At 29.5% G+C, this 26,335-nt stretch overlaps 1 protein-coding gene across 1 annotated transcript; it reads right to left on the bottom strand.

The window, feature by feature from the left end:
• Positions 1-1,809: 1,809 nt before the first annotated feature.
• Positions 1,810-23,232, bottom strand: LOC143244993 (deoxynucleotidyltransferase terminal-interacting protein 2). The gene is made up of 7 exons (XM_076490671.1): positions 23,098-23,232; positions 20,941-21,121; positions 17,852-17,987; positions 11,586-11,681; positions 8,088-8,252; positions 6,777-6,886; positions 1,810-1,968 (listed from the first exon to the last, which is right to left on the bottom strand). The coding sequence occupies exons 1-7, from the start codon at positions 23,183-23,185 to the stop codon at positions 1,872-1,874; spliced, it is 873 nt and encodes a 290-aa protein (XP_076346786.1). The 5' UTR covers positions 23,186-23,232; the 3' UTR covers positions 1,810-1,871.
• Positions 23,233-26,335: the final 3,103 nt, after the last annotated feature.

The following is a 26,335-nucleotide window of genomic DNA, read 5'->3' on the forward strand; positions in this document are numbered from 1 at the left end:
TTTTTGCATACAATTTGATAGCGTTAATATAACTTAACACTTGCGATAAAGTAGGAATGTTTATTTTCTCACTATCTTTTCCATTTAGTTCATCTTCTGAATCTCTCACACTGTTACCATCTTGCGATTCTATTATAGATTTTAAATCAACTTAATCAGTTTCTGTTCAAACATTCTTGTCAACGTTCACAAAACTTTCCGTGTTCACAGAATCATTTGCATCAATTTTCTCAGAGTTTGGTTTTCACTAGAATTGCCATAACAAAGAACTTCTCCACAAGATCCACCATTATCAAGAATAAATCCACAGTTTCGAAAGCACTTTATTACGCATTCATCTTTTACGTATTTAATTGAATGACTTAAAAATGCAATTGCATCTAACACGTCAATTTTCATGGTCATTTCAGGTGTTCTCTTACAGTCGTCCATGTTTACAATAATATGCTGAAGCATTAATTTTCTGTATTTCAATTTTATACACTGTATATGTCCATTATCTAGTAGTTGTAGAACTGATGTTGTACATGAAGGTAGAATGACTAAAAGAACATTTGAGAGTTGAACTTTTGGGTGAGAAGTTGCATTATCTAGGAAAAGTAGAATATTTCTATTTTCTTGTTCAAATTTTTAATTTAATTTAACTACAAAAAATAATGACGACAGAAAAAAGAACAGAATACATTTAATCAATACTTACTGTAATAAAATGTCCGAGAATTTATTAATACTTAAATAATTAATACTTATATAAGAATTTATTAATATTTAAAGAAATTACTAATTAAATAAGAAATCAATATTTAATCGAAAACATTTTTTCCGCCCTACTCAGGTTCTAATCCTACTTGTTGATAGATGAGGCAGCTGAAGATAGTTTTCCGTCATATAGAGGGCCTTTAATGAGCGAAATCTTAAGAAAATGCTGCGAAATTTTGATATTTCCAGCTTGTACAGGTTTCCGCCCTATGTAGTTTTCGGGTTAGAGAGGTTTTACTGTATATCCTACTTCGTTCAAACTAATAACAATAAATTATTAAATCTGGATAAACACACGACAATAAAAATATGTGGAAGAAAACACGACTTAACATGGAAGTCGAATATCTTAACCACCTGGCCATGCTGGGCCCACTAACATTGGACTTACCGATTTTAGCATTTCCTTAGGATGATAATCATTATGTATTGATAACAATAGCTATTAAGAAAATATTTTTCATATACATGCTTTAATAATCAGTGATGTCGAGAAACCCACTTGTTGAGAAATTTATATGCAAAAACGGCTCGTTTGGGTTGAGAAAATATTTTACATTAGAAGAGCGAATAACGTTTCGACCTTCTATGTAAAATATTTTCTCAACCCAAACGAGCCGTTTTTGCATATAAATATACATGCTTTATTTTTCATATTATTTAAATTAGTTTTTCATCCAATATACCCTAAGTTCTGTTCAACGTTTTAACACAACTATATTTTTTGGAAACATGTTTCATGTTCCATATTATTTAACTTCGTTTTTCTATTTTCATCTAAAATGCCAATAGCCTGTGCTCTATTCAACGTCTTAACACAACTGTATTTTTGTACACGTTTTATGCACCATGTTATGTAACTTCATTTTTCCGTTTTTATCCAAAATAGTCCAAGTTCTGTTCAAAATCTCAACACAACGAAAACTAATACAAAATGTTTTTAATAGATCGTCTGTTGTTACTTGATGTTATTGCAAGACGTCCTCTGTCTCTTCCTACAGCTTATGTTGGTGAAAATGTTAAAGAAAACACAAACGTGTACAGAGCATATAATGCAGAATATTTTATTTCAAATGTGAGAGAATTTTCCATTACTTCATCGCCAAAAAAATCTATTTTCTTTTTTTAAGTTTTTTCATATGCCTATGTGCTCCTTTATGTCGCTGAGGTCTTTTAGCCATTATTTCAGCATACTTTTTCTTATTGTATCTGAAAATAAAAACAGAAGTTTGAAACCATTCAGATAATGTGTAAACTGTAATATTTTATTATTTCCCATAAACATCTAACTGCACAAAAACATTTATTTCTAATATGAGTTATCAGCTGAATAGCAAATTATTATTTTGCTAAATTTTATTCTGTAACAATTAATCCTATCACAATGGGCTTAGCATAATATACACAAGTATTTATTACTATAACCTTTCAAGTCTTTTGCATACAAAAATCATTTTGTAATAAAGTATTTTTACTGAAAATTTGTTTGTGAAATTAGTTTTTTTTTTGTTACTAGTCAGAGTGTGAAGTGATTTTCATGTTATGAATAAAAAAAATATTCATCTCCAAAACCTCAAATATTATTTTGTAATCCCTAAAAGCTCCCAAATACATTTCAAATGTTTGTTTTCAATAAAACTATATTTTGTCTGTTATTTTCTATGCCTAACTATATAGTCTGTCAATGTGACCAATCTTGTAACCACCACAAAAAATTAAGAAAAAACATAAATTATGTTTTTTCATTCTAGAATAACTACTGATCATAATGCAAAACACAAATGTTTAGACTAAATAGTCTAAATCCCATAATATCATACATTTTCATTACACTGACCTTCCAGTTATGCCTGGCTAACATTACAGAAGTTGTACTGGTGTGACACATGCTCTTAAGCTACCATATCCAATGATATAAAACTGACCTTCAGTCTTTACAAAGTGACTTCTTTTGGCTATGCTTTAGTGGTCAAGTATTTGTTAAAATACAGTTACATATCTATCATTATACATTACATATGTATATACATTATTACTATTTATAAATAATTTCTTAAACATACTTTTGTTCCAACACGGAACAGTGCATAAATAAGTATATCTTATATCTTCTTCCTATGACGACCTTCATATTTATTTGCTGCTTACCATAACTTGCTAAACCCATTAAAGTTTCATACATGGAGGATATCAAATAAAATAATTTTATTTTGGTTTTTACACATACATTTGAAATAACCAAAAATGTATATGTAATTATATTGATATCATAGAATTCCACTATGATTTAGCAAGCTTAGTAATTAAGCCATATTTTATCTAAAAAAAAAATATAATTTTGAGCAGGCTAAAAACATAACCAACCTATATCTCAAAACAGCTAGTATGGGTATTAACACTTTTACTGATTAAGAGAGAACAATGTTTCAACCTTCCAGGGTTGTCTTCTCAACCTAAATATAACCTAGGAAGGTCAAAACATCATTCTCTCCTTATCAGTAAAAGTGTTAATACCTATACCAGTCGTTCTGAGATACATTTTTATTTTGACTGGGTTTCTCGTCATCAAGACATAACCAACCTTCTTAGCATCTTAGTTCAAGAACGAATAAGTTTTCTAGTACTTTAAAATGCTGAGAAAGACCCTAGGGGGGCATTCTGAGCTTTTGATTGGTTATTCACATCATATGTTGAAGTGTATACAAAAGATCATTTCCAAAAAGGGAAAGAGATGAGCAGGGGCAGTGAATTTGATTAAGTACATAAACCATATCTCAACAATTAAAAAAGGGAATTTGATTAAGTACATAAACCATATCTCAACAATTAAAAAAGGTATGAGATTCTTATTTTATATTCTAGCTTGTCAGTATCAGTAATTTGAATTTTTAATTTGTATTAAACTATAGACTTTGTATTTGAACCTATGATCAATTCAACTTACCACTTGACACACAAAAATTGATGTGTAGAAACGTTCTTTTAATACTTTCTTTTAAATTAAGAAATTAACTAATATATACTACTAAAATTTGGTGTATAGTCTACAATTTGATATCAAAGTCACTGACATAAATTCATAAAATAGTAGATAAATAAAGTTTTGAATGTATGTCATGATATGACTTTTGGTTCTTGACCTGTTTCAATATGGTTAAGGGGTGTCTGACCCTATCTTTATAACCCAAAGAAGCACAAAATACACTGTTTGACTGTTGTTGCTAAGTGCAAAGCTGCAGAAGTATCCTCTGTGCTGAGCACACCAAAAGGATAAAATCCCTAAGTTTTGCATCATAAGCCCTCAAACTAGCTCCTTAACATCAGTGAGAGCCAAAGTTCGTGAAAGATGCGACAGTCTGTGTACCTGATAATCGAAACTGTGTCAACAAGATCATACTGAACCTGAACTACTTTGCATGTCCTTCCAGAAAGAAAAATATACACACTAAAATACAAAATAATTCTAATTACTTAACCCCCTTTTTTGCTAATATTTTCAATAAATTCATTTTAATGAAAATTTACAAAACATTTTAAACTTAAAAACCAAAGTTCACAATTATAAAATATTTAAAATATGCATCTCATTTCTCAAAATATTTCTAAAGTAGTAATGAAAAAAATTGACAGAAAGTGTATTCATCATTAGTTCTTTACTTTTAGAAATAAATCTGGTTTTGTTAGATTGAAAAACATAATTTATATGTATTTCAGTAACTTTTCACTAGCTGTAATAAACTGTACTTAATAGAAATGTTAATGATTTTTTTCTAAATAAAATGTGAGCAACATGTTTCATATGCTGATGAATTATCATCTGCCTAATGTTATATACAAAAGGAGAGCTTCAACCATGTTCAGGAAGAAGTCCTGTTACGTCTTGTTTAGACTAGAACTTTTTAACTGCTTCCTACTGTAACAATCATTACTCCCTACATTAGTAAAACTTTAACACATTTATAATTTTCCTATACTGAAAATGTATTTCCTGTGGGTCATTTCCCTCCCTCACAGATATAATTATTCTCATTCAGAGTTACATACCACAAATCTTAAGATCCCATATGCCCCACAATAAACATGGTTCAACCATGTTTTTCATGTAAATCATTATAGGACAACCAGATTACTAAAAGGAGTGCAACATGCCCTCCTGATACATGTGTCTCCCTCTGTCAGATTGTATCAAACTATCACTTTTCATTTAGCAGTGCCACTGTCAATATGTTTTTTTTGGATATTTCATATGAAGTGGAAATATTTTCTATGTTTTTTTTTACTATTCACTTTAACAGTTTTACGTACTGAAATCCGTAACCTTACAATAAGTATTTATAACTCTAACTAAATTTATGTTATTGAACTCAAATAACAACAAATAAAGATATTAATATAAAAAAATATATATAACAATATAACAGCTTAACTGTCTAACATCAGTAGAAAAAGTTCAAATGTATGGCCCATAAACTTGAGGCCCAATGAAGGTCAAATTCATACAACAATCAGCCTTCCAATGTATGAAAGCAAACACTTCCTCCATCAAGTACCACTACCTGAAGCATGGAAGTATGCTGGAAGTAAATCATATAACTTTTGAAGTGGGAACATAAATTTTGGTAAAACCCAAAAAACGTGAAGAACAATAAAAGTATCACTTAAAACTATTCAAATGAAGTTGGAAAAAAAACAAAAATATTTCCAAAATACATCTTCATAATGGCACTGCCAAAGAACAAGTGATAGTAAGTATAATCTAAAAGAGGGAGTCACATGCATCAGGATGGTGTGTTGAACTCATCTAAAAGAGGGAGTCACATGCATCAGGATGATGTGTTGAACTCATCTAAAAGAGGGAGTCACATGCATCAGGAAGGTGTGTTGAACTCATCTAAAAGAGGGAGTCACATGCATCAGGATGGTGTGTTGAACTCATCTAAAAGAGGGAGTCACATGCATCAGGATGATGTGTTGAACTCTTATTGGGGGGAAAGGTTTCCACATAGTTTATATGTGAGATGCAGTTGAACCACATCAATTGTTGGGTACATGAAATTTCAAGATATGTGGCATGCAAAACAATGGAGGTAATAATGAATGATAATTGTACCATTTCAGAATAAGCCATTTATGAACCAACAGTGGAATACAAAATAATAAAATACCATAAAGAGGGTGTCAAATCATTTTATGAATATTAAGTGTATGTGTCAAAAAATTTTGTCCATTATGCTCTACAACACCATAAAAAGTATTTAGAGTATATTCATATCCTGGAATAGTAAATAATAAGCTTGCTGGTTATATATTTCTAGCCTTTCCACAAAATTGAAATATTATGGATTGGACATCATTAGTTCGACTATATGGTAATAAATGCTTCTTGGCATGTTCTTCATCACATTACATGACAAAATATTCTCATTAACATTATCTGTGATTTTTCTTTACAGTAGTAACAGCAATTTCAAAGCAAACAAACAAATTACATACTTGATTGATAACATTTCCTTGGAGAAAAATGTAATTTGAAACAAAAAAGTTTTTATTTGTGCACATGCAACAATATCCTCCAATAAAAAGGTTAAAATTAAAGTACCTTCTCAGGTATCGTATGTAACAGATTTTGATTTTCAAATCTGACTGGCTAGTTAATTTTTAAAAAATAGTTGTCAACTTGAGAATGAAAAGCTTTTAATTTCATATATGTAACAGCTTGCTCCACACGGTCACATAGTTACCTTTTAACTCACTGCAAGTGGAAAAACACTTCTTACATACTTCATTCAAATGCACATGAATGTGTGTAGATGGGTGGGTGGTACAAGAAACAACAGTCTATAATAGGCTAACTTTCATAGTAATGAGATATACAATAGCTTTCAGTATCAGTAAATTTCCTATTTTAGTGGTAACTGTAAAGTACTCATTTCATCAACTGTACTAATTGAAAAGGTGTCTTCAGACACAAGTAAGTTTGATGAATATTACAAATATATGGGAAATTATAAACATACTTTTTGAACTCAGCATCTGCTAAGAGCTCCTCCACTATGGTCCTCTTGTGCTCTTTCTTTGGAACTCGGGAGTGATAAAAATCAGCTGGAGACTCAACAATAGTTCCAATCTTCAATAAAAAATTACAAAATAATAAAGTCAATAAGATTGTTGATCTTCTTATGTAAAATTATGAGTACATAGAGAATCTAACCAACATAAAAGCCTGTGTGTCACATCATACTTAATTTATCACAATATGAGGAGTCATAAATGCCAAAATACACTTATTCAGATAGAAGAATTCTATTACTGTCTGTCCATTATGATTACAGTGAAAGTGGATAAAGCCAAGCCTTGCATAAAATTGATTATAAATGTAAAACTAAAGATTCAATATTAAATTTATAACATATATGGATTAAGCTATTTCTGTTTTATTATCAACATTTTTAATAAAAAAAACTTATTCAGATTAAGAAATCAACAGCAAATATTTTTTCACTTTTATTGTCTATACTTTTAATTTTATACTTTCAGTACATAGACCAACAACATTAGGTTATACTTTTGTTGCTAAGTAACATGACATAAAAGCTACATTCTATATCAGAAATTGTTAATTTATTTTTACTAATAATTATCCTGTGAATATACCACAAATTCATTTTGTGAATAATCTTAATTTTGATTGGCTCACAAAGGAATTTACCAACATTTGACTGCTTTATCTGCACTTTTCTGCCTCTTTGTTGGCCAAGCTTGATTTTGCAAACTAATAACTAAACAAATTGTCTATGGATAACAAATGTCAGTTTCTTCAACTTTATTATAGATATAAATAAGGATTTTATAACCACCTTTTAAAATTATGAGGTTACTAATATTCTTAGTAAATTAACAAAGACAGGAATCAGTTCATATTTTACTAGATTTATTCTTACATACAGAATGTAATACATTTTTTTTCATTATAAACTCCAACCTTTCATATACATTTTAAAACTGTTAATTTTGTTCATCTTCCAGTCATTATAGTCACTAGTGACAAACTAATAATATTTCTATGTTTCAATAAAAATTAAGAAAATTCTCATAAAACAACTCTTGTCCAATGGCATGAAAAATCAAAATTATTGTATTCAAACATTTTTTCTTTACCTTCAATCATTTCATTTATCTTTCATCTTTAAAACAGTAATTCTTAAAAGGTTTATTTTTCATTACTTGGAAACAGTATTTTATTTTTTAGTTTTTGAAATTATTAATGAATGTGTTAAACAACTAACTGACAATATGATATATGAGAAAGTTCCAGGTGTAAAACTTACCTGGAAATACTTGGGCATGTTCTTTAGGTCATTCTTCTTGTAGAAACGTTTAGGATCCAAGGCTTTTCTAAACTGAATCACCTGGAGGTCATTCTTAATTTCATCTGTCAACTCAGTGGCAGGAAGATTGTACCACTTGGATCCTTTACTTTTCTTACGCTCCTCCTAAATTAACATATAACATTGTAAAAAACAACTTTTAGGTTAGTTGTATGAAAATCTTTTATCAATAAAGTATTTTACATGTATGGAAAATCTATGTTCATTTTTATCATTTCAAGATGAGAAAATACTCTACTTCTTGAAAACCAATAGAAAATATTTTGCCAGATGTATAAATATCCAGAATATATAAAGAAAAGTAGCTTGAATTTTGAATTTAAAAAACATCTTTCATAAACTGGCTTTAGGTTTTATTCATGATGTCATTTTAAAACTTTGTCCAAGTAGTTTCACTTTTATAGCAATAAATGCATTTTAAAGTATTAATGGCAAAATAAATTTTAATATTTGATCTAAAAAGTTGGAATTTTTCATGAAAAATAATAGAAATACAAATAACTTTTACAGTTCTATTATCTGTATCCTTCAGTAAACACATTTTCATTATTTTTGAAACCACAAATACAACTTGTTGCAAACATTTCTTAAATACAAATACATTTGATGTAAAACAATAAAAAGTGACATCATACAACATGAACCAAAAACATTTACATTCACCAAACACACTATGACAGAACCAGCTTGCAATCATCAGAAGTGAGAGTTTAGTGTGAGCCAACATCTTCACACACATCATACTAACCACATCATCTGATTGTAAAAATTAAACAATATTACATTAGCAAAGAGGGAGCTTTTTCATAATCATGGGATTTAATCCCATACAAGTTGGTAATTTTTTTTTTTTTACTTTTCACATTTTTATAGATTAACATAAATAATTCTCTGTTTGAAATTTCTTGGCAGTACAATAATTTTAGTACCAGTGTAAACATGACATTTAATACTATTAATTTTAGTGCCAGTGTAAACATGACATTTAATACTATTAATTTTAGTACCAGTGTAAACATGACATTTAATACTATTAATTTTAGTGCCAGTGTAAACATGACATTTAATACTATTAATTTTAGTACCAGTGTAAACATGACATTTAATACTATTAATTTTAGTGCCAGTGTAAACATGACATTTAATACTATTAATTTTAGTACCAGTGTAAACATGACATTTAATACTATTAATTTTAGTGCCAGTGTAAACATGACATTTAATACTATTAATTTTAGTGCCAGTGTAAACATGACATTTAATACTATTAATTTTAGTACCAGTGTAAACATGACATTTAATACTATTAATTTTAGTACCAGTAAACATGTAAAACATGACATGACATTTAATACTATTAATTTTAGTACCAGTGTAAACATGACATTTAATACTATTAATTTTAGTACCAGTGTAAACATGACATTTAATACTATTAATTTTAGTACCAGTGTAAACATGACATTTAATACTATTAATTTTAGTGCCAGTGTAAACATGGCATTTAATACTATTAATTTTCTATTTGTTCAGTTAATGTTTTATTGTTCTTACAGTGTAAACATGACATTTAATACTATTAATTTTAGTGCCATAATCATCTTATTGACTCAACATACAATTGCTACAATTGAAAGGTCTTTCATAAATCCATTTTTAAAACTTTGTAATTTATCTTTTTCTCTACTAAAATTATTATTTTATTCAAAAATTTAATGTTAATTCCACCCACTCTTCTTTGAAGTACACAGTAAGTCATAATTGAAACTCTGAAATGATAAGTTAAACACATATTCTAATTTTAGTCTCTATTCTTCTGTTTTAGTTGTGTCTAAGAATGTTTTATATTTCTCCTATTAATATGGATTTTTAGACAATACATGTGAATGACACATTTTACTTTTTAATAATTTAGTATTAATTAAACAATTTCATTGATACTTAAATATTATGTATCCAAGTATTTATTTTACCTTTGAGATGGAGCATAATAATTTACCATTTTATGTGTGCTATTTATACATATTAACCTTATATATGAAGTTTACAGTAAACACAAATGGTGTATGCTTCCACATATAATATCAGATCACTTTTTTCTCACAAAATAGATGTTTATAAAACAATTATCTGAAGAATGATTAACATTTGTTAAGATAATGAAGATATTCCCCCAATAATAGAATTTGTTGAAAGATATTGCTTGAATTTCAAAATATAAAATTAATATGATAAATAAATATATTTTGAAAAGTACAAAACAAATGTTAAAAATAAAAAAGACAAATATAATACATGTGTAACTTATCATCCCAAAGTTTCTAAAAATATCCTCAATTTAAATGAGTAAGAGTGGAAGTCATATTAAAAGCTGACAATAAACTATACAATAAATTCTAGAAACAAAGAACAAAATTTGAAAAACAAAGGGCAGGAGACAGAATCTTATGATGGCCTGACAGGATAAACATGGGAAGTAGGGACTAAAAAAAACTTAAAATAGCTGTAAAAAAGAAGAAATGAATAATTGGCTGTTGTTTACCATTATCATTATATTATTAATTGGAACATTAGTAAGACTTGTTTCATGGAAAGACAAATTTAGATAAATAAATATTTGTAAATATAAGAAATGTTTGTTGTTGAATGAAGCATAAAGCTACACAATGGATTATCTATGCTCTGCCCACCAAGAGTACTGAAACCCAGTTTCTAGCATGCTAGCAGTGTGAGTTTCCAGAAATACTGATGTGGGGGGGGATGTCACAAATGAGAAATCACGTTATAAGTTTAGATAAGAGACAATGATTAAATCTATTATCATCAAAGTGATTTTTTCCCTGAAGTTAATATTTATGATCTAGGCACCATGATTATTATAATGTTTGAAATATTTTACTTTACAGTACTTTGCATCTCTAATAAAAACTGTTTCTGCAAGATCAACCTCAATTACTTTAAACCATACTGTCCTAATGTTTGTTTTATAATGATTTTAGCATCAATAGCTTTTGTATAAAATTACAAATAAAGTTAGGAAAATTAAAAGTATTGTTTCTTATTATTATTTATATGAACCACAGAATTCATTTAAAAGCATAATATACTAAAACATATTAACAAAGTATGTGATAAAAGTTTATTGAATGGTTTCTCTCAAAAGTAATTAAGAATAAGATGAAATAATATAATGTTTTAGAAGTATAACAAGTAAAGCTGATTTTTGTCAAAATTAAAAATATTGTAATGCTTCAAAAGTGCAATAGGCAAAGTTAAAATTATTTGTTAAACTTAAATAAAAATAAAATGAAATACTGATATTTTTAAAAGCTGATTTTTTTTTCAATCATCTCAAACTTCTGTAAAAATAACTTTTCTCTAAAATAATGATTGAATATAATTTTTTTAACCAACAATGGTATAGCCAAATGAACTTACCCTTCTTTGCTTCTTTAAGTTACATACACGTTCAATATATGGAGGTACAGTAAACTGCTTTTCATAGCCAGGTTGTAATACACTTTTTTTCAACAGCTTTGTGAAAGAAAAATGCAAAAGTTTTAATCAAAATTTTTAAACAAAATAGTAATGGATATACACAAGTCTCATTTTGCTTGCAGCATGCATGATGAAAAAAATTAACACTTGCTATTTTTTACAAAAACAGCTAACATGATGAATTATAGTCATTCATTTACTTTCTAGCACTTGTATATTATAGATTAAGTTGATAAGTAGTAGGTCTGTTATATTCACAAAAAGAAGTGAAATTGAAATATTCAGAAACAAATACAACTATCTTCATTTTTGCCTTCAAAGTGAAAAAAAAGCATAATTTAGCAATTGTTCTAAATCTTAAAACTACAACCTCTTTATGGTAATCTTGCTGTTCATTATTAAGCAGAATGCTAAATGAATGGATATCTGTTCTCTGCCCACCACTGGTAATATCTTATTTCTTGCAGTATAATTCTGTAGACAATCCACTGGGCCACTGGGGAGGTGGTAATCGTGTAAAGTCTTTTTTACAAATCATTACAGTCTCAAAGTTTATAACAAACACTAAAAAAATGCATAAAACTGCATTCATAATTTAATTTGTGAAGTGAAATCTAAGATTAACTTTTGATTATATCCAAAATTCCCATTAGCAAAGAAGGTACATCAGCCAAATGAGCTACTAGGTGTGTATTAATGCAAGACTCAGAAGTTGGATAAGGGTATTTTTATAACCTCATACAATTTGTTATTGTTTTGATTCTATAATATAATTTTGTGGCTGTCAATTTATGAGTTACAAGTCTAATAAAAATATTTCATAAATTTTTGTGTGGAAAAACAAAAATGTTTTCCTTCTGTTCCAACTACAATTAGCATCTATTAAGCACATTAAAAGTAATTACTGATAAAAGTTGACACAAAATCACCTAGATAAAAAATAATAAAGTTTAAACTGACATGTGTAAATATTTACTTACAGTTCATGATAATTAGAATAAATATTTTTCTGTTCAAGTTATTTATGCAACCACTTCTTTCATAAGTAACAACTACTTTCGTAGGATTGCTTGTCACAATTATAAAACATCCACAGTGCCATGAAGATCATATTTAGTAATATAATGTAGTTTCAACCTCAGACATTCCAAAGTAATAGCTCAGTATGCTAAACACTAAACCATGCACCACCTAAAACATTCAGAAAATATAATAAATTGATATTTCAGATTGATGAGATAATGTATAAAGAGAGAGAAAGTATCTATCTAGTAGAGTTAAATGTTTCATACAAGTTTCTAAAGTTAATACTTTCCTAATCTGAAAATGTGATTCTGACAGATACCTCCTCTCACAAAACAGCTTTTCTCAATTATTACTGCCCTCTATTAGTGTAAATTTTCAACAATCAGTACAAGTCTTCCACCTCCCACTTCTGCACATCCACACATAACAGCCTCTCCAACAACAGGAGTTCAACACAATTCCTATCATAAGCAACGTCTTCTCCAGATTTTAACTCCCTACTCACTTCGAGATTGGTCACAAAACTTACCTATACAACACATCATTGGAAATTGGGAGACTGGGTGGGAAATCAGAGTGGAGTTAAATATCTATTGAAAATACTTTTTCAACTTAGGAAAATGTTAACTTCAGATACAATATCTTACCTCCACTCACAAAATAGCTAAGATCCCACAATAAACAGGTGCAGGGCTAGTGAAAAAATAATCCCCCTTTAGAAAGCACCCAAAGAGAGACCATGTGGTGTGGAACCAGAAAGAAAATATCACATCTCAGCAAGATAATGCAATACATCTCATCCAGGTATACTATTTTCTCTTTTATGACTGTATCACAAACATAAAAGGTGAAAAAACATGAAGAAATATCAGAATATGTATTACTGATTAATGGGACCCTAGGTGTTGAGTGGCTAAAAAACAAAAGACTATAATGGTAGTTTGACTTCATCCAACACGTAACAGTAAGTATACTTATGAAGTAAATATATTACAAGGAATAACATATGAGCAATTTTGTTGAACACCCCATCTATAATTTATGTTATTGAAATGGTGGCCATGACAATAAAGTAAACATGGCCTTACACGGCAGGTTTTAGTACAATTCTAAGTGATTAAAGTATACCTGGAAAGTTTTTCCATAGAGAATGGTTCTGGTCAAAACATGGGACAAGACCCTGAAAAATAATATGTATATAACAAAAACACAACTGACCCTATTACAGTCTCATTAACAAGTGATGAGTAAAAAAATGGCTACCCAAACCAGATTACTGGAGATGTACATATTGGTTGTAGTTTCAGTGCTTGGCAGATGAAATATCTCCAATAAACCATAAAGTTGAGATGCAGGTGAAAGTTAAGGCATCTGATCAGAGTAAAGATGCAAGGAATTGATTATGGGAAGAAGGAGACAAGGAATAAAAAGCCAATCAAATCAAGACAAACCCAACAGGTACTGGAAGAAGGGAAAAAATCATGAACACAGGAGTGAGGCAAGGGAATGAAACTGTGGGAAATGAAATCAAAAGAAAGAAGCCTTGAAGCAACCTAAAGTATGTATGGGACAGAAAAGGTCATACAGATTAACCAAGAATAAACATGGAAGATGGCAAGAAACAAAAAGTACAAAAAGAATATTCCACATAATACTCAAAAATGGATTGGTGGAAAAAAAAAGAGCCAACTATAAATCCCCCTTATGGGTGAATGGTGAAAACATGGAAGATGGCAAGAAACAAAAAGAATATTCCACATAATACTCAAAAATGGATTGGTGGAAAAAAGAAGAGTCAACTATAAATCCCCCTTAGGGGTGGATGGTGAACAAATGGTACAAGACAGTGTCTCACTGCAGAAAATCTCAAAAGCAAAGAAGCTACAAGTGAAATAAATGAAGGTGGCATATGCCTCAACATGGGGATAAAGAGGTACTCTAGAAAAATTTCCAAGTTATAAGTGTCCTACCTAAGAAAGGAGGTGTGAAGCAAATATTTCCTGTAGGTGAGTTGATGGACAAAACTAGGTGGGGGATAAAACAGATAGGATTAACAGACATCTCCCATCTTTCAGATGACAGAAATTCTAGTACAGAGAATCATGAATTAAGTCTGCCTGATGGTAGCTAAGGCAAAATGAACCAAAGCCTGTAAAGTTGAGACATGTAAGTACTCTCACCTAAAAAAAGAGAAAGAAAAATGCTCATCATGAAACATTGTCTAGAAAAGGAGGAGGAAAATTATACTGTAAAATGATTCTAAAAGATGCCGAAGGAAGCCCAACATATTCAGCAGTAGAGGCCTGTGAAGACAAGCCATAATCAGTTGAAGGAAAACTGACAAAACCTAGATCATTCTAAAAGGGTTCAGCAGTTGTAGGAGGAAGGTGAACAATATCAGGAAAAGATAGGGTGGTCCCTGGCTCCCAGGGGCCCTCACAAACTAAATTAATTGTACAAAGTATAAATTATAAAAAATTACAAAAATTAAATAGTCAATATAATGAAAATTTAAATAAGTCTGTAGGAAAAAACACATACATAATAAATGTCATTATGTTGAAGAAAATATATTTAACCTTATAATTAATCTACCCACATGATGAACTACAAATAAACTGAAAATAACAATTGTTAAGAGTAATTGCACTGTGCAAGATCAAGTATACCACTATGCTCTAATTTAAAATCTCTAACCTAACAGTAACTTTGTAAAATATTAGGAGAAGTCTGTGCAGATCATTGCTCCAGAGAACGACATAAACAAAGTTAATGTGAAGTTTTACCCTTTTGCAACAGGCTCAGAATAATATACAAGTTTATCTAACTTGCACACTTTAAGAATTTGCATTATAACTTTTGAAACAGCATATGTATCTCCACAAAATATGGAAGACTTTTAGTAAAGATTAGAAGCTTTCTGTACACCAAAAATCAGATTTTTAATGAAATATTGTTACTAAAGCATTGTTTGTGTAAACATAGTCTGTTCCATTACTAATCTGAGTACAAATTGATTTGACATTATGATTAAAAAACTATTCTTCATTCTAAATATCTTAAATAATACTTGCATGATCTCTAAAATCTCCTAAATACATTTCAAACATGTTTTCAGTAAGACTATATTTTGTGTTATTTTCTACACACTAACTATGTGGGGTATATCATTTAAAGAACCTCATAACATCATCATAAAAAATTAGGAAGTAAATATAAGTTATGCTTTTTTGTGCTAAAATGACTATATATGATAACAAGAAAATATTAATGTTTAGCCTAAGTAGCTTACATCTCATAATGCTACATGTAAAAATATATATTATTTTTTATTATATTGACCTTTCAGTCATGCCTACCTAACATTACATAACTTGCATTGATGTGGTGTGCATGCACTAAGGTCACCTACGCAGCAATACAGAACTATAGAACAATAAATTAACTTGTAAAGCAAACAATTATCTCTTCTCACTACAACCTTTGAACTCAGTTGTTGATGGACATAGACTGCTAAGCCTATTAAACTTTCACACATGGAGAATATCAAACAAAATTTGTTTTTTTTAGGTTTTATATATAAATATATATATATATATGTACACACACACACACACAGTAGAATAACTACACTGACACCATAGAATTCCACTATAATTTATTAAGCTTACTAACTAAGATTTATTTATATTTTATAAAATATGAAACTTTGGACAAACTAAAGACACAACCTACCTCATTGAAATCTTGAATTAAAAAAACAAAGCTTTTTCAAAGATTAAAATAGTGAGGAAACCATGTTATTCAAATTTCGTATATTGAAATAAATGTATATAAGTGACTGTTTCAAAAAAGAGAAAGAGTTGAACAGGACCACTCTGTTTGATTCAGTACATAAGCCATATCTCAGCAAAGTAAAAAGATACAAGGTTCTTGTTTTATTTCCTAGCTTGTTAATATTAGTAATTTGAATTTCTAATTTGCATGAAATTATAGAATTAATATTTTAACCTCACAAACATCTAATTTTATCAATGCTGCCTTTAACATACCATGTGACTAACTAAAATCTATATTTAGATGTGTTCTTTTGATACAAGACCCATGCTATGCCTAATTTAATGTTACAGGACAAAGGATACAATTAAGCCCTAAATTTAAACCTAACTTGATAGTAAGTATTGAGCAATCTAACTAATGTTATTGAACCAAAACAACTAATAGTAATTGGAACACTAATTCAAAAAACATACCAATATATCATCTTATCTTTTCAAAGTCAGCAGACTGTATACAAAATGTGTGGGCACCCAAACTTGAGCCAGGCCCAACAAAGGTCACATCATTACAATTATCACTCTCCTAATGAAGCAGAGATGATAATTCTCTTGTTGAGTAGTGCTACCTGAAACCTGTGTAGATGTGCTGATAGACAATATAATCTCCAAAGTGGTAACATAGAATTTGGAGTTCATAATTCAAAATGAATAACCAAACAAAACTATGTTGGAAGAAAGAAATAAAAAGTGGAAAAAAATTTGTAATGAATTATTAAGTTTGATAAATGGGTAGAAATATAAAACAATTCCACTTCTAACTATGGTACAAATATCACTATTGTATAATAAAAGAGTAAACTTGTTGACAGAAATTGATACAAAGATATGTATAAATATATAAAAACACTTGAAGAAACCACAAACAATGTTTGGATAAGAGCACTGCCAGATGAAAAATAACAAGCCAAGTAGCATAGAGAAACCTACATGAGCATGTCGCATTATTATTTGTCACATGATAAGTTGCATGTGAGAATCAGTTAAACCACATGAATCGAAAAATGACAAGCCAAATAGCATAGAGAAACCTACATGAGCATGTCGCATTATTATTTGTCACATGATAAGTTGCATGTGAGAATCAGTTAAACCACATGAATCGAAAAATGCATGGAGTGAAAAGTCATGTGAAAATATATTGCAAGTAAAAAACAGAGGACAGCACTAAATGAACAAAGCTATGTATGTGAGCAGAAGTAAGGAACCATGTTGGAATTTCATATTTGGATATGAATACATCTATAAAATGTATATACAATATGTTCATAAATAAGCATATTACACTCTTTCTTTTAATTGATATACACTACAGTTATATGCACTAGCATAATAATACACCACCTCATCTTCAGTAGATGCTCTGAGACTTAATACTTTGCTTCTCTTTACACTCTCTTTGGTCTTCTTTCCTGGATATGCATCCACATATACATCACTCACATCTATCACTGAACGTAATGTTGAAGCCAGCTGAAACCTATTGAAGACAAGAAAACACAAAATTAAATTAGGCAATTTTTCTATTTTTACTAAAGCACAAACACACTGTTAAAAATTCTAATGATAACAATATTAAAGGTTACTGAAAAAAACCTTGTAACTTTCCATTAACTTCACTACTGTAACTCTCTCCTTTAAACCTTGTTTCAAACCAGAACAATTTCAGTAACATGATGTTACAAAAAAAAAGACATTTTAGAAAATTTGACTCCATTTCAGCCTCAGCAACATCTTGTCATTGATGCTTTTGAAGCATCTGATAAAGATATTCTATTAGGTTGTCCAGAAATAAAAAAACATGCTTTAATCAAAGTAAGCACCATTTGCTTCAACACAATTTTGCCTACATGTAACAATGCTGTTTCTATGGTCAGTAAACTCCCTGAAAGCTTCTTCTGCAGCTGCCTGGCTTTGAAAGTGTTTATTGTTCAAAAAGTTGTCAAACTACTTGAAAAAATGAAAATCTATAGGGGAGAAGTTTGGGGAATAAGGTAGTTGAGGTAGAATCTCAATTCCCAATTTGCTCAATTTTTGGAACACCATTCTTGACAGGTCTCATAATGCAGATTTTGTTGACCTTCAGTCAGCTCATGCAGAACCCACTTATTCACCTTAATCTGCTTTCATCTAAGGATGGCTTCCTTCCGTAGTCTTCAAGACTTTCATCTTCATGTCAAAACCTTTGGAATCAATGCTGAACTGTACATTCTTTAACAGATCCATGGCCCAGTGCCTGGTTGATGTTCATTGTAGTTTTTTGTCCAAGTTTGAAGTAATAGAGAAAAATCATATTAAAATCCTTCTTGTTCATGCTGCCTTAGTGGTTGCAAAACTTACTCTAAGCAGGATTGAAACAGTAGACAATTAAGATACCTTGTAAGTGACAACACCAATGATAAGTTACTCAATATTCAGTTTCTAAATGTCATCATGAGAATTCTGAGATTTATTTCTGGATAACCTTATAACTGATCAAAACATGATGATTTTAAGATATAATATTTGGTATCTTTAAAAATGAACAATGATTAAAAATGGCTTCAAAAATATAAAACTCTAATGAAATAATGGTTTAAATATAAATAACAACACAGAACTCAGGGAAAATCTTAATATGTTAGTTTTACATTCATATATGAAGAGTAAAATTGATATTTAAGGCAGACAATCTATGGAAATCACATTGTATACATTTAATAAATAATATAAGTGCAAAATAATAAGTATGATAAATAAACATCACAAGCAGGAGAAAGATGAATTACAGCTATCCTTGGAAGACTAGGCAAAGCAATTTAATTTACTTGCATTCTGAAATATACAATTGAAAAGACAGATTAACAGAGTAAAGATTAAAATGCATATTTATACTGATTATGTATGAAATATATTTTGGAAGTCTATTTACAAATTTTGTTTCTATTAAAGTTTGTTACTCATTACCCACACAAAATTAATCAGAACAGGTTGCAAATATATTTCCCACAAACAGATAATCAAGACTCTGAAAGCTAATGTAAAAGGTGTTCACTTGACTTGTATTAATAACTTTTTTTTTAATATTAAAATGACTTTCATGGTCAGTTTGTACTTTTGTTTTACAACTTGTATTTTACGTCAGTATTCTATATTTTATGTACAGAGATTTCATAAAGTCCTTTTTCAACTTTAAACCTTGATAACTTTTGATGTACACATAATAGAAACTTACTATAAATGGTACAAAATAACATAATTCATAAAGTTTTACTACCAATGAATATGACAACAACAGAAGAAAAATTAGTTTTATGATACGGTTACCTGAAGTTAGTAACAGCAGTGCGAGAAAATAAAGATGCACTACACCACAGATTAATTAACAGTTGAACAAAAACAGTATAAGAGAGATGAGATCAGTAAATAACAAGTTATGAATCAGTAACAGGCCTATGAAAGTTGTCCAGAAAACATTTAAATGATATCATGTTATGTTACCAAATCTGTTTACCCCTAACTACACTGACTGAATTTTTAAGAAAGTAGCTGCTTCCAAGAATACAGTTTTCCCTTCCAATTTGCTTTAGGTATGTTTTTTTAATGATGTCTTCACAGGGAAGTGAAATGACAGACATGGACAAGTTTCTTGGTCTCCCTGTTCCCTTGACACATCCCCACTGGATTTCTTTTTATGGAGTCATGTAAAAATGTTTATTCTTCAAAGTCCAACAATTTAAAGGAACTTAAGCAAAGAATCCCAAATGTAATTCACAACATTATTCAGCAGTAGCTGGAGATTGCTTTTAGTGTCATAAAATCAGTTTGAAAAATGTATCACTATAGATGGCAATTATTTTGAAACTAAGTAAATTAAACTGTCTTATAATAAAACTTTGTGAATTATAAACACTTCATATCAATTCTCCCCACCTACAGGAAAGTCTATTTTCTTAATTAGAACAAGCATTTGTTAATGCACTACTTAAATATTTTTCAGTGGCATGAGCTAAACATTCATATAAATCTGGGAATTTCTCATAACTTTAAGAAATGTGAGGCTGTGTAAAGGTAAAGGTAACAAAAATGATTAAACATGGCACACCTTCTGATAACTAGTTCAGAATAATGCAAGTTTGTGTTTAATATTTTATAAATCAACAAATAATAGTTCTTTATTATCAACTGTTCAAAACAGCTGTCTCCTTTTTTTAGCACTTTTGTTTGTCAATCTTTTTACAACTTTTAAAATACAATTATTACTCACCAATTAAAACTTCTTTCACATAATATTTCTCTTAGATTTCATGACTTTATTTTTTAAACCCAATGAACTATTATTTAAAATTCCAACTGTTGCATAATCTGAGGAATCAGTATGCTACAATGGTCAATTACTAAGAACAAACTTTTATTCACATTGAAAAACATGATAGTTCTAAGCAAAAACTTACTTTTTATCTACTGCTCTTGACTGTTCTCTTCCACATTCAATTATATTTTTTTTGTTTTTTTTTGTTTCATTAGTTTTTAGTATTTCTGTACCACAACAAGAGGATGTACTTGGCTTTGTATCTACAATGAAAGATGATGTATGATCACAGACTTCATCACTTGTTTCTTCACTCGAAGAATCTAAAACAAATTGCAATCACTAAGATTTTAATCTATAACAGAAGATGATTAGACCAAGTCTATATAAGTAAAACATCTTGATTTATTTTTAAATTAAAAATATAAACAAGTATTTTGATTAATAAAATAAAGATGTCATATAAAAACATTTTGAAGTAACATGAACTAGAAATTATTATATTAGAAGTTATTCATTACAAACAATCTACTTACAACCACTAGCAAGTGTGTTCAGTTATTCTATTACCTTGAAATTAAAATTAATTACTGCAAAATACTGCTTACACATACAAATGCAACAGCATATAAAACAGAAAATCTAATTATTCCAATTTATTTCTTGTAAAGTTGTCATCATCATCATAAGACAAGAAAACATATAATCTAAAAATTTACAAGTATGAATTAACTACAAATATTTATCATGGAAGTAAAAAATATCACTTCAATATGAAGCTATTTCTGAATTCAGCTACTTTCTGTTATATCATCAAAGTCTTTAATAAAAAAAATGCACTGCTTTAATCAATGAAAACTCTAAATTGATAAATCCAGAAATATTTGGATTTATACACATTATATTATACTTTCAGTAGACAGCCTAACAATAATATTAAGTCATACTTTTATTGCTAAACAACATGCAATAAAGGCCATTGTTAGAATGTTGCATTACCAAAACACTCTGGTTTTTCTGTATATTTGCAGCTGTTAATCTGATTTCTACCAATGTTTCTATGAATATGCCACAAGCTCATTTCATGAATGGTCTTCCATTCCAAGAATTTAGTCACATCTGACAACTTAAACTGCACTTTTCTATCTCATTGTTTGTTGAGCTTGTTTTGCAAAATTTATTTATTTCAGTCAGCTATGAAATTTAAGGTTAACATATACTGTCGAGTTTGGGTGGTAATACTTGCTCAATGATTTTTGATGGGATATATACTAGCTTTAAATATAATCTAGTCAAATTGGACCACTGTTACTTGTGGTGTATCTCAGGGGCTTTTGCTTATTTAGATTAATAGCATTAACAACAGTTGATGGCCATGGGAAATTTCTTGTTGTATTGAAGATATTAAAGTACTACAGAATTACCTGGATTAATTGTTAAGTTAAATGAATAACTTAAAAAACCCTATAATTGTTGAAAGTACAAGTTAATACACCTGGGTTATCATCATTTTGATCACAATTTTAATGCAAACAGAAACCCACTAAATTGATAGTAAAATTACAAGCAACTTATAAGAATGATGTAGAAGTTTAATGGTGGAGAAGAAATTATATGTTTCAAGAGAACTATAGTCTATTTTCTTCAGACCAATATTCTGTAAAAATAAAAATGTTCCTCAATATTAAATCATTTTATTATGTTCACATATCATTGTTTGTTAATTTATTATTAAATTAGCATACTATGTATGACTAAGTAATGAACTTTGACATAACATTTAAAGTAGATAAAACATTCAAGCCATGGGATTTTGCCATTAGTAAATTTATTTTACACTAAGATATTGATATACACATTTATTAAAAATCAAAGAGTTAATTAATTAGAACATCTCTTTGCATACAGTTTTGGTATCCTTATATATGTGAAAGAGTATTAATTTACTGGAAAGAATTTAGAAACCGAAAGACTTACAAGAATGATTCAAGGAAGAAAATGGTTATCTGAATATAAGATCTCATAACCTATGTCCTCCAGAAAAGACCCTAAACAGATTTATCTTATTCAAGTTTACAAGTTATTCAAAAAAAGTATCTCACTTCTCTGTGTTACTTCTAAATTAAATAGGAGGACAATACATAAAGTTAAAATTTATAAAAGAGAAAAATCTCCACTTGAACAACACAAGCCTTATCACACAATATCTACTGTTAATTATACTTATAACATCATTTTCCTTAATATAAAAAACACGAAAAATACTCATAATTGTATAAACAAGAATGTTTTCCTTTACCCGAATGTTGAATATGTCTGTCTAACACCTTTGGCAAATGTTTCAAATATTGTGATTCCACATTTATGCTTAAACTAGAAAGCGCCATGTCAAAGACAGTACTGCCCTCTAGAGGATGTCTTTATTCTTTGAAACAAAACAAAACTATTGGAGAAAAGAATCACGTAGCATTTGTTGGTCTTAACTCTTTATAAGCTGATTTATGTTAATATTTTTCTTACTTTTTATGTTTCTTACATTTTGTTGTTTGCTCAATAAACAAAGAGAAAGATACACAATGGGCTATCTGTGCTCTTCTCAGTGCTCTTATGGAAATTGATTTTAAGTGCTCAGACTTATCATTGAGCTATATTCTCCAGACGGCTGCTATGGGTATTAAAACTGTAATTAAAATAGAGTACAGGACAACGTTTTGAGCTTCTTAAGTCATATTCAAGTTAACAAAGAGAGTTAACAACTTACCGTTACCAGCACATCTCAGAGACAAGAGTGTGAAGAGGTATGGGATTGTAAGGGACGTTACAGTTAGATGTTAGGTTTTTGATTAGTATTGGTATGAACGTGTTTCTTTATTTAGGTTTAATTTTGGTTTTAGTTGTTGCATAAGTAGGGCTTCTTTTATTTTGCATTTCGTTATATTTTTTTCCTACTTAGTATCTAGATGTTTTATATGGTTATGTTATGTTTATTTAATTTACAGTGTTCAAAAACGTGTGGTGTTTTTTGTGTTATTTGAACCTGGTTTCCATTTTTCTGCTTGCTTCTCTAATATAGAAGTGGTGACAGTTGTTGCATTGTATTTTATAAATAATGTTGAAATTGTGTTTGTCAGTGTAGTTTTTATATAGTATGGACTTTAGTTTTCTACCTGGTTTTTAAATAAATTTGGTGTTTACTGGAATGTTGTGTTTTGTTATAAGTTTTTTCCAAATGCTGGTTGTTTTTTCGCTGATATCGGGAATATATGGTATGCAGCAGTATAAGGTCTTGTAGTTTGTTGTATCTTGGGATTTATTATTGTTTGTTTGCCGTTGATTGGGTTGTTGATCTAGGTGTGTGCGTATAATTTTTTCAACGGTTTTTGGAGGAAATTTGTTGATGTTGATGAAGTGCCGTTTCATTTTGTTTATTTCATCGTGAATTTTATCGGGGGAGCATAGTTTTGAGACTTTGTTTATTTGGTTTCTTTATACGTTGAATTTTTGTTTTGTTTCATGTGCTGAGTACCATTGAATATATAGTCCAATATGGGTGATTTTTCTGTGGGTTTTTGTTTTGAATTGTGTAGCGGTTCTTGTGACATTGAGGTTGAGAAATGCTATTTGATTAGTTTTCTCGTGTTCACAAGATAACTTGATGTTTGGGTATACAGAGCTACGTTGTTGAAAAAAGCTAAGTGTGTGTTCTGTAGGTGTGAATCCAGCAATTGTATTGTCAACATATCTGTACTAATATAATGGTGGGTGTAAGACTGAATTGATCGCTTGAGATTCACTCTGTGTCGTGAAAATGTTGGCTAGAACTGATGACATATTATCATGATAAAATTATTATTCCATTTTTTATATGTAAACGACAATAATTTGATTTACAATGGAATCTCGTATCTTGAACATGTTTTTGTTATTTATTTACTTCGAGAGTAATGAGCAAGTGCTATAGGATTGTAAGTTAACTAATGCCACTGAACTTTTCAAATGAGTGGTAACAATTGTCCCACTAATTATATAACTATGAGTCTTACATCAGTTGTGAAAAAAGGTTTTAAACTTTTGTTAAAAGATATTTTGCAAAGTTTAGAAGTTCATTAGATATTCAGTATGGTTTTACTAATGAAGCATTTTGCATAAAAAATCTTTTGATATTCATTGAAAAGGACATTGCTTATGTAGATGAGGGTAAGAATGTAAATTTGTTGCATCTGGATTTTCAGAAAGCATTTGACGAAGTGCCACATAAAAAACTTGGAAATATTATTTCTGTAAGTGTGGGGAATAAATTATAAAATTTGTTACGTAATACGATTTATTTCGGACAAATTTCCGATTTATTTTTTTTACATACGTAACGTATTACCAATTAAAAAAGCCAAAAATTTTAATTTTAATTTAGAAGTTGATTAAATTGTGATGAATTTTAAATTTATTATAATTGACAACAAGATTGATATATGCAGTTTTCTTTTTCAACACAAATACATTTTAATATATTAAAAATGCAATTTATAATAACGTTTATTGCAAAAAGTTAATTTTTACAAACTCACAAATTGTAATGAGCCTTCTATTTGGTCTAGAACTGAATATTTTATCAACGGTCCAGTTTCACAACGAGTAAAGTAATTCTGAGTTGATATTGTTACACCTGGTCTAAGCTAACGCTGTCTTTATTTGGTTGACCTCACGCCACTCACAAGCTGACTTTTACCGACGAAGATATTTAATGTTCTCGTAGAAATACTAAACTCCGAAGCTAATACACTGAAGTTATACGGTTCGTAATATTTTGAATGTATAATTGTTCCTGGTCAAATTCTGTAGTTTTCCGTATAATAAATGTTTATCACAATTTTAACTTCCGAGGTTTATAGGATACTGTTCGTACCTAACAAATAATAATAATAATTGTCTCTTGGCGCTTTGGTTTATATAGTTTTAGTTTTAGGCAAGATTCTTGAACGTTCAATAATGTTCGAAAAAACACGTAAACCACATATTGTTGATACTTGCTCTCGACAATCTTCTAACAATTTAGAGAACAGGTGGGACTTGCACAATACGCATCCAACATTGTACGTCACATGCATATAAAAACTATACTGAAACAAACAATATGTATTAAAATAAGCATATATTTGTAAATCCCTTAAAAATCGGATAGAAAAGTGGCAAGATGGAAGAAAGCAGAGATTTCATATAAACTGAGTTTGGTCAAGCTGGATTAATGTCACAAGTGAGATAGCGTTCATGCATCATCTTTTTTCATACTTGATGGCGAAAATAGTAGAACTGGGGGACAAAGATTTAAATTATGGCAAGGTAAGAGGCATCTTCAGCTAAGACAATTTTATTTTTCTAACAGGGGGTTATCTTTAGATGTTGTGGAAGCAGTAGATTTAAGTGAGTTTAAAGTAAACCTTGATGACTATATATGGTTATCTTAAAAGTCATTGATCCTTGATTTAGACTACTACACCCCTTATGAAAATTATTAACAACATGCTTAACACCAGTTAGGG

Source organism: Tachypleus tridentatus, chromosome 2, assembly GCF_004210375.1.
Source record: "Tachypleus tridentatus isolate NWPU-2018 chromosome 2, ASM421037v1, whole genome shotgun sequence".
NCBI classification, from domain to species: Eukaryota; Metazoa; Arthropoda; class Merostomata; order Xiphosura; family Limulidae; genus Tachypleus; species Tachypleus tridentatus.

What these genes read in the sequence shown, in the direction of transcription:
- LOC143244993 (XM_076490671.1), bottom strand. Translation starts at nt 23,185, where the DNA reads ATGGCGCTTTCTAGTTTAAGCATAAATGTGGAATCACAATATTTGAAA. An exon ending in TCAAGAGCAGTAGATAAAAA is followed by an intron (nt 17,988 to 20,940) that starts GTAAGTTTTTGC and finishes TGTCTTCAATAG; the next exon opens with GTTTCAGCTGGCTTCAACAT. An exon ending in GAGCATCTACTGAAGATGAG is followed by an intron (nt 11,682 to 17,851) that starts GTGGTGTATTAT and finishes TCTTTCACAAAG; the next exon opens with CTGTTGAAAAAAAGTGTATT.